We start from the raw sequence: 15,918 nt of genomic DNA, 5'->3' as shown, positions 1-15,918 counted from the left end.
AAGCCGTAGCGCTCAGCACTACCTGTGCAGGTTGGGGGTGGGGGGGTGGGGAAGGAGAGTCGAGGTCAGCGCTGTTTCACACGTGCGTGCCAAAGAGCACTTCAATCTCCCTGAGGCACGGAGCTGCCTCAAGGAGATTAAATTGATGTTCAAAAAATTAAATTAAAGGTTTAAAAATTTATTTAAACATATGTCCCCTCTTGTGACTGTGTCAAATGAGATGGGACATGTTTTTATATTTAGGAAATTTCTTTTTATATTTCATAAAAGCTTTAGAAAACCTTATCCTGCTCGAGGATGAGGTTTCCTAAAAAATGTGAAGGTCGCTTGGCCTTTTCTCCTGACCCCAACCTTAAGAAACCTTAAGATTGGACGGGCAGCATTACTAATGGTATGAATTACTTTCTAAATAGCTTTAATAGGCTGTTTACATATCGGCGGGTGCGCAGCAGACTCCGGCACACGCCTGTCGAATGAAATATCGTGCAACTGTGCGATGACGTAGGGATGCACACCCAGTGTCATCACATATCATTTTACGCGTTGGTGCATGGTGCATTGGGCCCGCCCCTGCACGCTGACTGAAAATTCCTGCCCATAGAGATTTGGATGGAAATTTTGGCTCAGCCTTAATAACAAGTATGTTGGTTGAAACTAGTAACATGCATAAGAGATAATCTGGCTCCAAAAAGTCTCAAATAGCTGTATTCAGGTCAGACTGGGAATGCAGATTTAATTATCGGAATTTAAACCAATTCAAGTTTCTTGTTTATATTTTAATTTCAAACAAAATAGGCCAATATTTAAAATGATTGAAGAGAAAGTACTTGAGCAAAATATGTAGTTACTGTGATCATTGTTTATATCTGTAGATTAGTGTGTGCCAGGGCAGTCTGTATATTATTGTGCTTCACTGTGAATCATGATACATTTATAATTTATTTTACTTTTTTTTGACAACTTATATTTAATTTCAAAATAGTTTATCGATGTCTTCTCAAATGTGCTGGCAAGTAAATCATTCTGATTTTCTGACACACACACCGTGGTGTCAAGGAACTGATTTGTATAGTTGGCATTATAGTTTGGAACACCATGGTACAATTGAATGATGGTATAGAGCTTCAATCCCCCACTGCCTGATTTCAGTTCCAGTACTATGGAGAAGCACTAAGAGGTTCTTCAGAAAAAAGGAGGAACTAAGTCACAAAATCACAGAGAGAGAGAGAGAGAGAGAGAGAGAGTATCATCCATGGGGTGATATGGCACACTTTCTTGCAGCCAGCATTGACAAAGACTTGGCCTGTAGCCTGTCTGTCATTTTAACTATGGAAAGTGTATTGGCCTTTGGGACCAGAACAGCAGAAAAATGTGAGTGAAATTAGAGGGCAACATCCATGTACCTCCAACAATAAAAATGTTTATTGTGTCAGAGCAGGCTAATGTTTTCTAAATTTAATTTGGAGAAGTCTACATTTAATGTATACATAATTGTCTGCAGCAATCCTGTGCAAACAGACAGGAATCTGATGCTGATATTTTAATTTCTATTTGTACACATTTGCTTTGTGATTACTAAAGTTCTGGGTTACATTGCATAAACAAAACAGCCTTGCATACAATATAATTTGCCCTAAAGCACTCATTTTAAATCAATTAAATTATATCATTAATAGCATTTTCATCACCAATTTAGTACTACTGTCATAGGTATAAAAATAAAATCACATTTCTCTTGCAAGTCTTCAAATAATTCGCCATAATCTGCCAAACATGGAGTTTATTAGCAGGTCCTTGCATGGAGTTTGTAAGACCGGTATTCCAATAAACAATTGTTCCAAACGGTTCAGCTTACTCTTTTTCTCTGTCAAATGTATATTTTTCCTGCAAAATTAGATGACATGGTAACATCAGAATGGCTAAAGAGAGAGTCATTTTTTTTAATTTCAGTTGTCATTTAAAAGAAAAATCTTTAGAGCTTTCGTGCAATGCTTTATTACCAGAATTGTTTTTTGATAGTATGCAATCACATTCATGTGAGCAGTATCCTGATAGGTTATGTAGTGTGCACCACTTTAGGTGAGATTCTATATTATGATGCGTATTATTCTTGCTGAAATATTTTACTGCATCACCCTAAGATTATAGGTCCAAATGTTTTCCATCAGTTTTACTTTGTGAAAAACCAAAGCTATATAGAATTATCATGAACCTAACTTTTTTAATTTCAGTCACCTTTTTAAAAGAAAAATTATTTTGGAGCTTTAATTTCGGATAATATAATTGGTGGAAGAGACCCTCTCACTGACGGTGCTGAGGGAGTTTAATTGAAATGAGTTAAAGGGTTAATGAGTGTCCCTGCAGCTTATTAATGCAGCTCCCTCACACTGCCACTCTGAGTATCTCCTCCATGTCAAACCTACTGGTGAGGTCATAAGAATTGCTAAGAAAAACATTATTTAAAAAAAGTAAGAGAAAAAAGCATTTTAGAGGCAACCAGAATTCTCTATAACCCTTTTTCTTTAAAAGATATACCATTGATGAAACTCGCTCTTTAAAGAATATTTGTGTTTAAGCATGTTGATATAATGGCTATTGGTTGCAGTGTTCTCACATTGGCTGCCACACTTGCTAATTTGCCTTATAGTGCTGTGAGAATTGTGGATGTGCCCTCAAACAACCGGTGAGATGACACAAGGGCTTTAAGTGGCACGTTTGTGCAAAGGTACAGTGCCCGTGCAGAGCTCTATATTAGGTTTGGCGCTCTCACAAGCATTTGGTGCTTTCAAGCACATTCATTAGAAGAAGCCATTATGCTAATCCAGTGAGCTGCTGTATGATAACCACATGCTGCTTTACATGCTTTTCTTCTTTCTGTGCTACAGGAAAGGTTTAAAAGTTCACCATCTCTTTTGTTGACCTACATTTGCTGAATTTTTAAAACCATCATCAATCAAATTTACACACTCCTGTTTCGCATGTCGCAGCCTCCTTAGAATTTTTGTGCAGTATTATGGTTACTTCAGTAAAGTCAATTTTGCAGAGTGAAGCCTTCTTATTATCATACCCAACAGTACAATGATGGCAGCTGTTCTTTGCCAGCCAGCACGTACAATATTAAGCAGCTGTAGCTGAATAGGTTTATGTATATTTAAAAATGAAAAGAAAATAAATGGGTAAACTAGGAAATTATAAAAAGATGGCTGTAAAAATATTGGGAATCAGGTGAGTAAGGAGAAATAGTGCTGCTCCTATGATTTGATTTGGCTTAATATGAAAGGTATAGGTGTATACATTTATGTTAAACTCAGATTAATTGTGGATAATTGGGGCACTTTTAATCTAGAAATATATACTTCATGAAACAGGAATGTATTATGACATGAAGCATGATCAGTGGGGATGAAATAAATAGGAAGTTTTTTTTTCAAATTCAGTCATGAAGGGATTTAAAAAGGTTGGATAAAAAGCAGGTTTTACTGTGACTAATCAGGTGCTATCTTACTTATGTATGAAAACTTGCTTTCTTGCATTAAAATTCAAAGCCCTTCAGGAATGAGAAACAATTTCCTGTGGAATGCTGGGAAAGAGATGGCCATGTACCTCAGCCTCTCACTTACCTTTTGAATTCAGAATTTTCTTGACATTTTGCTGAACCCAAACCTGTTTTCTATCACATAACATCTTAAGGAACAGTGTTTGATGAACTACAGTGCCAAATATCAGGAAGAATTTCAATAGTATACTGTAGCTGAACTACCAAAATAGAACATGTCTGACCCTGACAATGGTGCAGAAATACGACAGTAGTCCCCCTAAGTTAATGACAGTTTTTGAATTTTATTGGCCAATCTCAAATACTCTTCAGAATATCATAATATCATTTTGAATAAAGTGCCAATAAATTTGGTCAACAATACCTCCTTCACTAAAGCTAATTGCATTTCTTCAAAAATACATTCTTGGGGTTGCCTCATAATTTTTGTGCAATTTGAAGAAAATAAATGAATAATTTTACTGTGTATTCTGCCTGCCATTTTGACTCGTTTTTAAATTACACTACCTTAAATCTTTTAAAAGAATTTAAATTGGAGATTTAAATTGGAACGGACAAAAAAAAGATTCTACTGCTAACCCAGAAAACAAGCAAAATTGAGTGTGTGTTATTTTCTGTGCTTAAGGCTAGGAGTCTATATTCCAAACATTATAAAGCACAAAGTATTATTAGAGTCATTATAAAGGAAATTTCCAAAGGAATAAAGAAGAAAATTTCAATAATATTAATAATGTTTAGATCACACTAACATTTTAAAATTATTTTAAAAAGAGTTATAATTTAAAATATACAATTGTCATTATATTGACAATATTTTTGGGACAGATTTCATTGTTATCAGTATGATGTATATATTCAACCCAACTTAAGTCAAAATGCCGCAGAATGGTTGTGGGGGGGGAGAAAACCCTGTGTTTTGCAGATAGGTTTCAACTATTTGTTTGGAAGAAAATTATTATTAAATTTCTAATTTCAAGGTGCCATGGTTCATGAAAGCACAAGTCAAGAGTAGATCTTTTATATTTACCATATTCTAATGGCACTATTTATTCCTGGCATTTTATCTCCCTGTGGACAGTTTCCCCCCACAGTTTTCACTGTTGTGATGTAAATGTTGAACCTTCCATTAAAATGACATCCAGATAAAGCATCAAGCATTTTTGCAAAATATTACCCTATGAAATGATGAGCTATTAGATGAATGATGCATTTATTGAAAGATGAAGGTTAAGTAAATGTTTGTGTTTCATAAAAGGCACCTGAGATTGAAGCATTATCAGGTGTGAGATTAAGATAACCGTCAACACCATTCAAAGATACAGTTACCTTTCAAAAGAACCTATACAAGCTTTGCTTTCTGAGTAAAAGAGGTAACATAAAAAGCCAGAATCTCTTGTGAGATGATTGAGACTTGCAGTCGCTGTTCCTAGATGCGTAGGATAGCAGCCCGTCTCCTAAGGTCTGAAATCATGCAAACCTGAAGGCAGCTAAAATTTATATCAGCTGCAAAATGGTAAAATATGCAGAGGTAGACTAAAAACAACTTTTGTGTCTGTAAAGAAAAAAGATGGGTAATGGAATCCATGTTAAAAATTTTGCATGTAAATGAGCCAGAAACTAGTTTAGCAAAAGAAAATTAATTGACGCATATTTAAATATTTAGTGTTGAAGTACTGTTGCCCATTCCAACAGTTTGTCCAGGAGCTCTGTTAATGCTTTCTTGTTCATAAAATGTTTTGATTTCCTGTTCCATTTAATAGTGTGTAAGTAAGTACTGCATAATTAACCTTGGAATGTTTAGTTTAATTTACATTTTGTGAAATATTTTGATTAATAAGAGTTACTTCCTGCTAGCTGCTGGCATTGTCTCCTTTGCACTCAGATAAAAGTAACATTCACTCCTTCACAGAATGAAAGACAAGCAAAAAGCATCAAGTAAGCAACATTAACAGTTATATTAGCAGAGCCTCTGAGGAGAGTTTCTACATTCAGTCAGGAAGATGCAACTTATGAAAATACTGTCAGAGTGAAACACGAATAAACAAGGCGAGGTTTGCAAACATCATCATTTCAAACACATTTTCTTTAAAGAAATATAAAAGTGAGTACTTGTCTCCTTAAGCTGTTGTAATCTGCAGCTTTGGACCTCCAGACGGGGGTGTTGAGTGTTATCCTACTGAGAATACATTGATGACAATATCTGTAAAGGCATCAGAGCAAACCATTGCATGTGACTGACTTCTATTGTTTAATTCTCTAGTTAATAGCCATATTCTGAGGTCACAAAGAATATGGAGTCATCAGAACTATCATGATCATCTATTATGACTCGCAGAGAAAATTACATGCTAAGCGAGGTTGACCAATCATTACCAAAACTAATGTCATTTAAAATGTGTGCATCACCATTGAGCTTGTTAGGGAGAATGCTAAAACTGATTAAAATGGCTCAGCCCTTATATATCTGACAGCTTTTGATGGTTAATGGTGTATTAATATCCAGCTTAGCTGCTGTTGGCACTTTGGACAGGTCCCAGGGAAGAATATGAGATTGACCAGGTTTTCCCACTGTGCCAGAAATCTTTTGCAGACACAAAGCAGTACTCTTGTACTAGCGGAAGAACAGATAAGGGTTTTCTTGTTGCCATTTAAGTTTTAGCACTAATGCTTTTCTCTGTAAGCCCTTCCCTGGGATGTTGAAAGGGAATTGCTCTTTGAGTTTTTAAGGGATTTTCAAAATGTGGAATCATTAGTTTAAACTAAAGGGACAACTTGCACTCCATCTAAATAGAAACAAAAATGTTGTATTTATCTGTATTAAATTAAGCAGATTTGCGTGGGCTTTTCAAAAGCACAGATCCCCTCTAATGGTGTAATTACTGAATTTAAAGCACAATAAAGGATAACAATGAGATCAGAATCATAGCCAATTTTCAAGCCAATTTTTCTCTCCTGGTAGTAGGGATACAGTGTGCCCTGTGCCTCTGTGATGATGAGCCTAGATTACAAAAAAGCTGCTAGAGATGTGGATAAGCAAAGCAAAAGCTTGAAATAGGAAATGTCAAGCATTGAAGACATTGTTGTAGATGACTACCTTGGAGCTTGATCCTTATCATGTTGCAAGAATGGACGTGAAGGAAAGACTTTTTAGATGGAGAGCCGGTAAATGAAATATTGCTTCAGGTGAAGCACCTTGGCTTTTCAACATGACCTATTGTTCCACAAACCCTCTCTACCTAATGCATCTTCTTTCAGACTTTGTATCTACATTAACCTTTCTAGAGGCAGATATGTTCCGTTAGCTAAAAAAGAAATGGTTGTTGCAAAACATAACTCTATTACCAATGATAAATATGAGTTTAATTATCAAATAAAATAAAGCAATTTCATCCATTGACATAATAAACATTTTCAACTGGCTACCCAGATGTAAATCTGATGCTGTGGATTGACCATAAAGCTAGTGCTGTGGATGGGCTGTAACACCAGCATGATGGATCGATTGCCAAGGTGTAAAACTGCAGTTGTGAATTCGCTGCCCACATATAAAACTGGCGCTGTGGGTCGACTGTAAAGCCAGCACTGTGAATGGACTGTAAAACCAGCACTTTGGATGGGCTGTAAGAGTGGCATTTTGGATGAACTGTAAAACTGGCACTGTGAATCGACTGTAAAACCGACACTGTGAATCGACTGTAAAACCGACACTGTGAATCGACTGTAAAACCGACACTGTGAATCGACTGTAAAACCGACACTGTGAATCGACTGTAAAACTGGCATGTGGATCAACTGCAAAACTGGCGGTTTGGATTGACTGTAAAACTGGCGGTTTGGATTGACTGTAAAACTGGTGCTTTAGATCGACTGTAAAACTGACACTGGATCGACTGTAAAACTGGCATGTGGATTGACTGCAAAACTGGCATGTGGATTGACTGCAAAACTGGCGCTGTGGATCGACTGTAAAAACGGCATTTTGTATCGACTGTAAAAATGGCAAATTTGGATCGACTGTAAAACCAGCATTGTGGATCGACTGTAAAACTGGCGCTGTGGATCAACTGTAAAACTGGTGCTTTGGATCGACTGCCCAAGAGTAACACTGGCGCTGTGGATCAACTGTAAATCTGGTTTATGGATTGACCGTAAAACTGGTGCTGTGGATTGACTGTAAAAACGGCACTTTGGATCGACTGTAAAACTGATACTGTGGATCGATTGTAAAACTGGCATGTGGATCCACTGTAAAACTGGCATGTGGATCGACTGCAAAACTGACACTGGATTGGCTGTAAAACCAGCGCTTTGGATCAGCTGTAAAACTGTCGCTTTGGATCGACTGTAAAACTGGCGCTGTGGATCGACTGTAAAACTGGTGCTTTGGATCGACTGCCCAAGAGTAACACTGGCGCTGTGGATCAGCTGTAAATCTGGCTTATGGATTGACCGTAAAACTGGTGCTGCGGATCTTAAAACTGGTGCTGTGGATTGACTGTAAAAACGGCACTTTGGATCGACTGTAAAACTGACACTGTGGATCGACTGTAAAACTGGCAAGTGGATCGACTGCAAAACTGGCATGTGGATCGACTGCAAAACTGGCATGTGGATCGACTGCAAAACTGGCATGTGGATCGACTGCAAAACTGGCATGAGAATCGACTGCAAAACTGGCACTGTGGATTGGCTGTAAAACCAGCGCTTTGGATCGGCTGTAAAACCGTCGCTTTGGATCGACTGTAAAACCGGCGCTTTAGATCGACGGAAAAATGGCACTTTGGATCGACTGTAAAACTGGCACTGTGGATCGACTGCCCAAGGATAACACTGGCGCTGTGGATCGACTGTAAGGCTGGCACTGTGGACCATCTGTAAAACCAGCACTGTGGATTGACTGTAACACTGGCATGTGGATCGGCAATAAAACTGGCATGTGGAACGACTTTAAAGCTGGCATGTTGATCGACTGTAAAACTGGCACTTTGGGTCAACTACCCAGGTGTAAAACGGGCACTGTTGGTTGACTGTAAAACTGGCTCTGTGGACCGACTGTACAACTGGCATGCTGATCGACTGTAAAGCTGGCGCTGTGGATCTACTCTAAAACTGGGTCTGTGGATCGACTGTAAAACTGGAACATAGATTGACTGTAAAACTGGCACGTAGATCGACTATAAAACTAGCACCTTAATCTACTGTAAAACTGACATTTTCTCAGCAAAACAGGCACTTTGTATTGACTGTAAAACCGACATTTTGGATCAACTGTAAAACTGGCTCTTTGGATCATCTGCCCGGGTGTAAAACTGGCGCCTTGGATCAACTGCCCAGGTCTAAAACTGGTGCTGTGGATTGGCAGTAAAACTGGCGCAGTGGATAGACTGTAAAGCTGGCACTGTGGATCAGCTGCAAAGCTGGCACTGTGGATCAGCTGCAAAGCTGGCACTGTGGATCAGCTGCAAAGCTGGCACTGTGGATCAGCTGCAAAGCTGGCACTGTGGATCAACGGGAAAGGTGGCACTGTGGATCAGCTGCAAAGCTGGCACTGTGGATTGGCTGCAAAGCTGGCACTGTGGATCGACTGTAAAACTGGCCCTGTGGATTGATTGTAAAACTGGCATGTCAATTGGCTGTAAAACTGGCCTGTTGATTGACTGTAAGACCGGCACTTTGCATCGACTGTAAAACTGCTGTTTTGGATCGACTGTAAAACCTACATTTTGTATCTTCTGTAATACTGGCACGTTGAATAGACTGTAAAACTGGCACTTTGGATAAACTGTAAAACTGGCACTGTGGATCAACCGTAAAACAGGCATGTGGATCACCAGAAAAACTGGCACTGTGGATTGACTGTGAAACCGGCGCTGGGGATTGACTATAAAACTGGCATGTGAATCGACTGTAAAACTGGCATGTGGATCGCCTGTAAAACTGGCATGTGGATCGACTGCAAAACTGGCACAGTGGATCGGCTGTAAAACTGGCGCTTTGGATTGACTGTAAAACCGGTGCTTTAGATCGACTGTAAAACTGGCGCTGTGGATCGGCTGTAAAAATGGTACTTTGGATCGACTGTAAAAACGGCAAATTTGGATCGACTGTAAAAACGGCAAATTTGGATCGACTATAAAACCGGCACTGTGGATCAACTGTAAATCTGGCGCTGTGGATCAACTGTAAAACTGGCGCTTTGGATCGACTGCCCCAGGATAACACTGGCGTTGTGGATCAACTGTAAGGCTGGCACTGTGGATCGACTCTAAAACTGGCATGTGGATCGACTGTAAAATCGGCGCTTTGGATTGATTATAGAAGTGGCACGTTGATCGACTGTAAAACTGGCACATGGATTGCGTGTAAAACTGGCCCTGTGGATTGATTGTAAAACTGGCATGTCAATTGGCTGTAAAACTGGCTTGTTGGTTGACTGTAAGACCGGCACTTTGCATCGACTGTAAAACTGCTGTTTTGGATCAACTGTAAAACCTACACTTTGTATCTTCTGTAATACTGGCACATTGAATAGACTGTAAAACTGGCACTTTGGATAGACTATAAAACTGGCATGTGAATCGACTGTAAAACTGGCATGTGGATTGCCTGTAAAACTGGCATGTGGATCGACTGCAAAACTGGCACTGTGGATCGGCTGTAAAACTGGCGCTTTGGATTGACTGTAAAACTGGTGCTTTAAATCGACTGTAAAACTGGTGCTGTGGATCGGCTGTAAAAATGGTACTTTGGATCAACTGTAAAAACGGCAAATTTGGATCGACTATAAAACCGGCACTGTGGATCAACTGTAAAACCGGCACTGTGGATCAACTGTAAATCTGGCACTGTGGATCAACTGTAAAACTGGCGCTTTGGATCGACTGCCCAAGGATAACACTGGCGTTGTGGATCGACTGCCCAAGGATAACACTGGCGTTGTGGATCGACTGTAAGGCTGGCACTGTGGATCGACTCTAAAACTGGCATGTGGATCGACTGTAAAATCGGCGCTTTGGATTGACTATAGAAGTGGCACGTTGATCGACTGTAAAACTGGCACTGTGGATGGACTGTGAAACTGGCACTGTGGCTCGACTAAAAATGGCATGTAGAATGACTGTAAAACTGGCATGTGGATTGCCTGTTAAAACTGGCACTGTGGATCGTTTGTGAAACCAGCATTGTGGATTGACTGTAAAACTGGCATATGGATCGACTGTAAAACTGGCAAATGGATCGACTGTAAAACTGGCATGTAAATTGACTGTAAAACTGGCGCTGTGGATCACCTATAAAACTGGCACTGTGGATTGACAGTAAAACTGGCACTGTGGATTGACAATAAAACTGGCACTGTGGATGGACTGTAAAACTGGCACTGTGGATTGCTTGTGAAATCGGCGCTGTGGATTGACTATAAAACTAGCATGTGAATTGTCTGTAAAACTGGCATGAGGATTGCCTGTAAAACTGGTATGAGGATTGCCTGTAAAACTGGCGCGGTGGATCGCCTGTAAAACTGGCGCGGTGGATCGACTGTAAAGCTGGCACTGTGGATCGACTGTAAAGCTGGCACTGTGGATTGGTTGCAAAGCTGACACTGTGGATCGACTGTAAAACTGGTGCTTTGGATCGACTGTAAAACTGGCGCTTTGGATCGACTGTAAAACTGGCTCTGTGCATCGACTAAAACTGGTGCTTTGAGTCGACTGTAAAACTGGCACTTTGGATCGACTGTAAAACTGACGCTTTGGATTGACTGTAGAACTGGCACTGTGGGTCAACTGTAAAACTGGCATGTAGATCAGTTAAACCGGCACCTTGGATTGATTGTAAATCTGATGGTTTGGATCAACTGTGAAACCGGCATGTAGATTGACTGTAAAACTGACACTTTGGATCAACTGCCCAGGTGTACAACTGGCACTGTGGATTGACTACAACTGGCATGTAGCACAACTGTAAAACTGGCATGTGGATTGCCTGTTAAAACTGGCTAGGTGGATTGCCTGTAAAACTGGCACTGTGGATCAACTGCCCAGGTGTAAAACTGGCACTGTGGATCGCTTGTGAAACCAGCACTGTGGATTGACTAAAACTGGCAAATGGATCGACTGTAAAACTGGCATGTAAATTGACTGTAAAACTGGCGCTGTGGATCACCTGTAAAACTGGCACTGTGGATCAACTATAAAATTGGCCATTTGGATCGACTGCCCAGGTGTAAAACTGGCATGGTGGATCGATTGTAAAGTTGGCACTGTGGATCGGCTGTAAAGCTAGCACTGTGGACCGACTGTTTAACTAGCTTTGTGGATTGACTATAAAACTGGCATGTGGATTGACTGTAAAACAGGCATGTTGATCGACTGTAAAACCAGCACTTTGCATCAGCTGTAAAACTGGCTCTGTGGACTGCCTGTATAAGTGGCACTGTGGGTCAACTGTGAAACTAGCGCTGTGCATCGACTGTAAATCCAGCTCTGTAGATTGCTCGTAAAACTGGCACTTTGGATTGACAATAAAACTGGCACTGTGGATGGACTGTAAAACTGGCACTGTGGATCGACTGCAAAACTGGCATGTAGATCAATTGTAAAACTGGCATGTGGATGGACTGTAAAACTGGCCATCTGGATCGACAGCCTGGATGTAAAACTGGCACTGTGGATAGATTGTAAAACCAGCACTTTGGAAGGACTGTAAACTGGCATGTAGATCGACTACAAAACTGGCATGTGGATCAACTGCAAAACTGGCATGTTGATTGACTGTAAAACTGGCCCTTTGGATCAACTGTGCGGGTGTAAAACTGGCGCTGTGGATCAACTTTAAAGCTGGAACTGTGGTTGACTGTAAATCTGGCACGTAGATCAACTGTAAAACTGGCAGGTTGATCGGCTGTAAAGCTGGCATTTTGATTGACTATAAATCTGGTGCTGTGGATCTACTATAAAACCGGTTCTGTGGATCGACTGTAAAATTGGCACATAGATCGACTGTAAAACTGGCCTGTTGACCGGTAAAACCAGCACTTTGGATTGACTGTAAAGCAGGCATGTGAATCGCCTGAAAAACTGGCGCTGTGGATCGACTATGAAACTGGCACTGTGGAGTGACTATAAAACTGGCACGGTGGACTGGCTGTAAAACTAGCATGTGAATCGACTGTAAAACTAGCATGTGAATCGACTGTAAAACTGGCATGTGAATCGTCTATAAAACGGGCATGTGGATCAATTGTAAAACTGGCTCTGTGCATTGACTCTCAAACTGGCATGTGAATCGTCTGTAAAACTGGCGCTGTGGATCGACTGCCTGGGTGTAAAACTGGTGCTATGGATCAAGCGTAAAGCTGGCACTGTGGATTAACTGTAAAACTGGAAAGTAGATCGACTGTAGGACTGGCACATTGATCGACTGTAAAACTGGCACTGTGGATTGCTTGTGAAATCGGCGCTGTGGATTGACTATAAAACTAACAAGTGAATTGTCTGTAAAACTGGCATGAGGATTGCCTGTAATACTGGCATGAGGATCGCCTGTAAAACTGGCGCTGTGGATCGACTGTAAAGCTGGCACTGTGGATTGGTTGCAAAGCTGACACTGTGGATCGACTGTAAAACTGGTGCTTTGGATTGGCTGTAAAACTGGCTCTGTGCATTGACTAAAACTGGTGCTTTGGATCGACTGTAAAACTGGCACTTTGGATCGACTGTAAAACTGGTGCTTTGAATCGACTGTAGAACTGGTACTGTGGGTCAACTGTAAAACTGGCATGTAGATCATTTAAACTGGCACCTTGGATTGACTGTAAATCCGATGGCTTGGATCGACTGTAAAACTGGCATGTAGATTGACTGTAAAACTGACGCTTTGGCTCAACTGCTCAGGTGTAGAACTGGCGCTGTGGATCGATTGTACAGCTGGTGTGTAGATCGACTGTAAAACTGGAATGTGGATTGAGTCTAAAACTGGTGCCATGGATCGATTGCCTAGGTGTAAAACTGGCGATGTGGATCGGCAGTAAAACTGACGCTGTGGATCGCCTGTAAAACTGGCACTGTGGATTGCTTGTGAAATCGGCGCTGTGAATTGACTATAAAACTGGCATAAGGATCACCTGTAAAGCAGGTATGTGGATCGCCTGTAAAACTGGCGCTGTGGATCGACTGTAAAGCTGGCACGGTGAATTGACTGCAAAGCTGACACTGTGGATCGACTGTAAAATTGGTGCTTTGGATCACCTAAAACTGGCGCTTTGGATCGACTGTAAAACTGGCACTTTGGATCGACTGTAAAACTGGCATGTAAGATCAGTTAAACCGGCACCTTGGATTGACTGTAAATCTGATGGTTTGGATCGACTGTAAAACCGGCATGTAGATTGACTGTAAAACTGACACTTTGGATCAACTGCCCAGATGTAAAACTAGCACTGTGGATTGATTGTACAGTTGGCATGTAGATCGACTGTAAAACTGGCATGTGGATTGAGTCTAAAACTGGTGCCTTGGATCAATTGCCCAGGTGTAAAACTGGCAATGTGGATTGGCAGTAAAACTGGCGCTGTGGATCGCCTGAAAAACTGGCACTGTGGATCGACTGGTAAACCAGCGCCATGGATCGACTATAAAACAGGCACATGGATTGACTGTAAAATTGCAATGTTGATCGGCTATAAAACCGGTATGTTAGATTGACTGTAAAACTGGCACTGTGGATCGACTGTAAAACCAGCACAGTGGATCGACTGTAAAACCAGCATGTTGATTGTAAAACCAGCACTTTGGATCAACTGTAAAACTGGCTTTGTGGATCAGTTGTAAAACTGGCAAGCTGCTCGGCTGTAAAACTGGCACGTGGATCGCCTGTGAAAGTGGAATGTGGATCGACTGTAAAACCAGTGCTTTGGATAGACTGCCCGGGTGTAAAACTGGTGCTATGGATCAACTGTAAAACTGACATGTGGATTGGCTGTAAAACTGGCATGTTGATCAACTGTAAAACTGGCACATTGATCGACTGTAAAATTGGCACGTTGATCGACTGTAAAGCCGGCGCTTTAGATTGACTGTAAAACTGGTGCTGTGGGTCGACTGTAAAACTGGCATGTGGATTGATTGTAAAACTAGCGCTTTGGATCGACTGCCTGGATGTAAAACTGGCACTGTGGATGGATTGTAAAACCAGCACAGTGGATTGACTGTAACACTGGCATGTGGATTGGCAATAAAACTGGCATGTGGATCGGCAATAAAACTGGCATGTGAAACGACTGTAAAACTGGCATGTTGGGTCGACTGCCCAGGTGTAAAACTAGCATTGTGGGTCAATTTTAAAGCTGGCACTGTGGATTGACTGTAAAACTGGCTCTGTGGACTGACTGTACAACTGGCATGCTGATCGACTGTAAAGCTGGCGCTGTGGATCTACTCTAAAACTGGCTCTGTGGATCGACTGTAAAACTGGAACATTGACTGTAAAACTGGCACGTAGATCGACTATAAAACTGGCACCTTAATCTACTGTAAAACTGACATTTTCTCAGCAAAACAGGCACTTTGTATTGACTGTAAAACCGATATTTTGGTTCAACTGTAAAACTGGCACTTTGGATCAACTGCCCGGGTGTAAAACTGGCGCCTTGGATCAACTGCCCAGGTCTAAAACTGGTGCTGTGGATTGGCAGTAAAACTGGCGCAGTGGATAGACTGTAAAGCTGGCACTGTGGATCAGCTGCAAAGCTGGCACTGTGGATCAACGGGAAAGGTGGCACTGTGGATCAGCTGCAAAGCTGGCACTGTGGATCGACTGTAAAACTGGCATGTCAATTGACTGTAAAACTGGCGTCTTGATGACTGTAAGACTGGCACTTTGGATTGACTGTAAAACTGCTGTTTTGGATCGACTGTAAAACCTGCACTTTGTATCTTCTGTAATACTGGCACGTTGAATAGAGTGTAAAACTGGCACTGTGGATTGACTGTAAAACCAGCGCTGTGGATTGACTATAAAACTGGCATGTGAATTGACTGTAAAACTGGCATGTGAATCATCTGTAAAACTGGCATGTGGATCGACTGTAAAACCAGCGCTGTGGATTGACTGTAAAACGGGCACATGGGTCGACTGTAAAACGGGCATGTGGATTGACTGCATAACCTGCATGTGGATCGACTGTAAAACTGGCCTTGTGGATGGACTGTAAGGCTGGCCCTATGGATCGACTAAAACTGTCACTGTGGACCAGTTGCCTATTCTAAGAACAGCCTGATTTTCAAACAATGGAACAGTGAAAATTCACTGTTTCCTATAATGAACAGCCAACCCACAACATCAGGTTTACGCCCGGGCAAGAA

General features: G+C 41.1%; 1 protein-coding gene across 14 annotated transcripts in view; it reads left to right on the top strand.

Moving 5' to 3' along the window:
- fto (FTO alpha-ketoglutarate dependent dioxygenase) overlaps positions 1-15,918 on the top strand; it is a 426,363-nt gene that overhangs the window by 127,661 nt on the left and 282,784 nt on the right. Inside the window, exon 8 of one of the 14 annotated variants that reach the window (XM_041191086.1) lies at positions 5,466-5,491. The exons of the other annotated variants lie outside the window; for them this stretch is intronic. Coding sequence (XP_041047020.1) covers positions 5,466-5,491 — 26 coding nt within the window. The remainder of the gene's footprint in view (positions 1-5,465; positions 5,492-15,918) is intronic. 14 annotated transcript variants of the gene reach the window in all.

Source organism: Carcharodon carcharias, chromosome 7, assembly GCF_017639515.1.
Source record: "Carcharodon carcharias isolate sCarCar2 chromosome 7, sCarCar2.pri, whole genome shotgun sequence".
NCBI lineage: Eukaryota > Metazoa > Chordata > Chondrichthyes > Lamniformes > Lamnidae > Carcharodon > Carcharodon carcharias.
The sequence above is the reverse complement of the archived record's forward strand: the minus strand, read 5'-3'. Positions and strand labels throughout refer to the sequence as shown.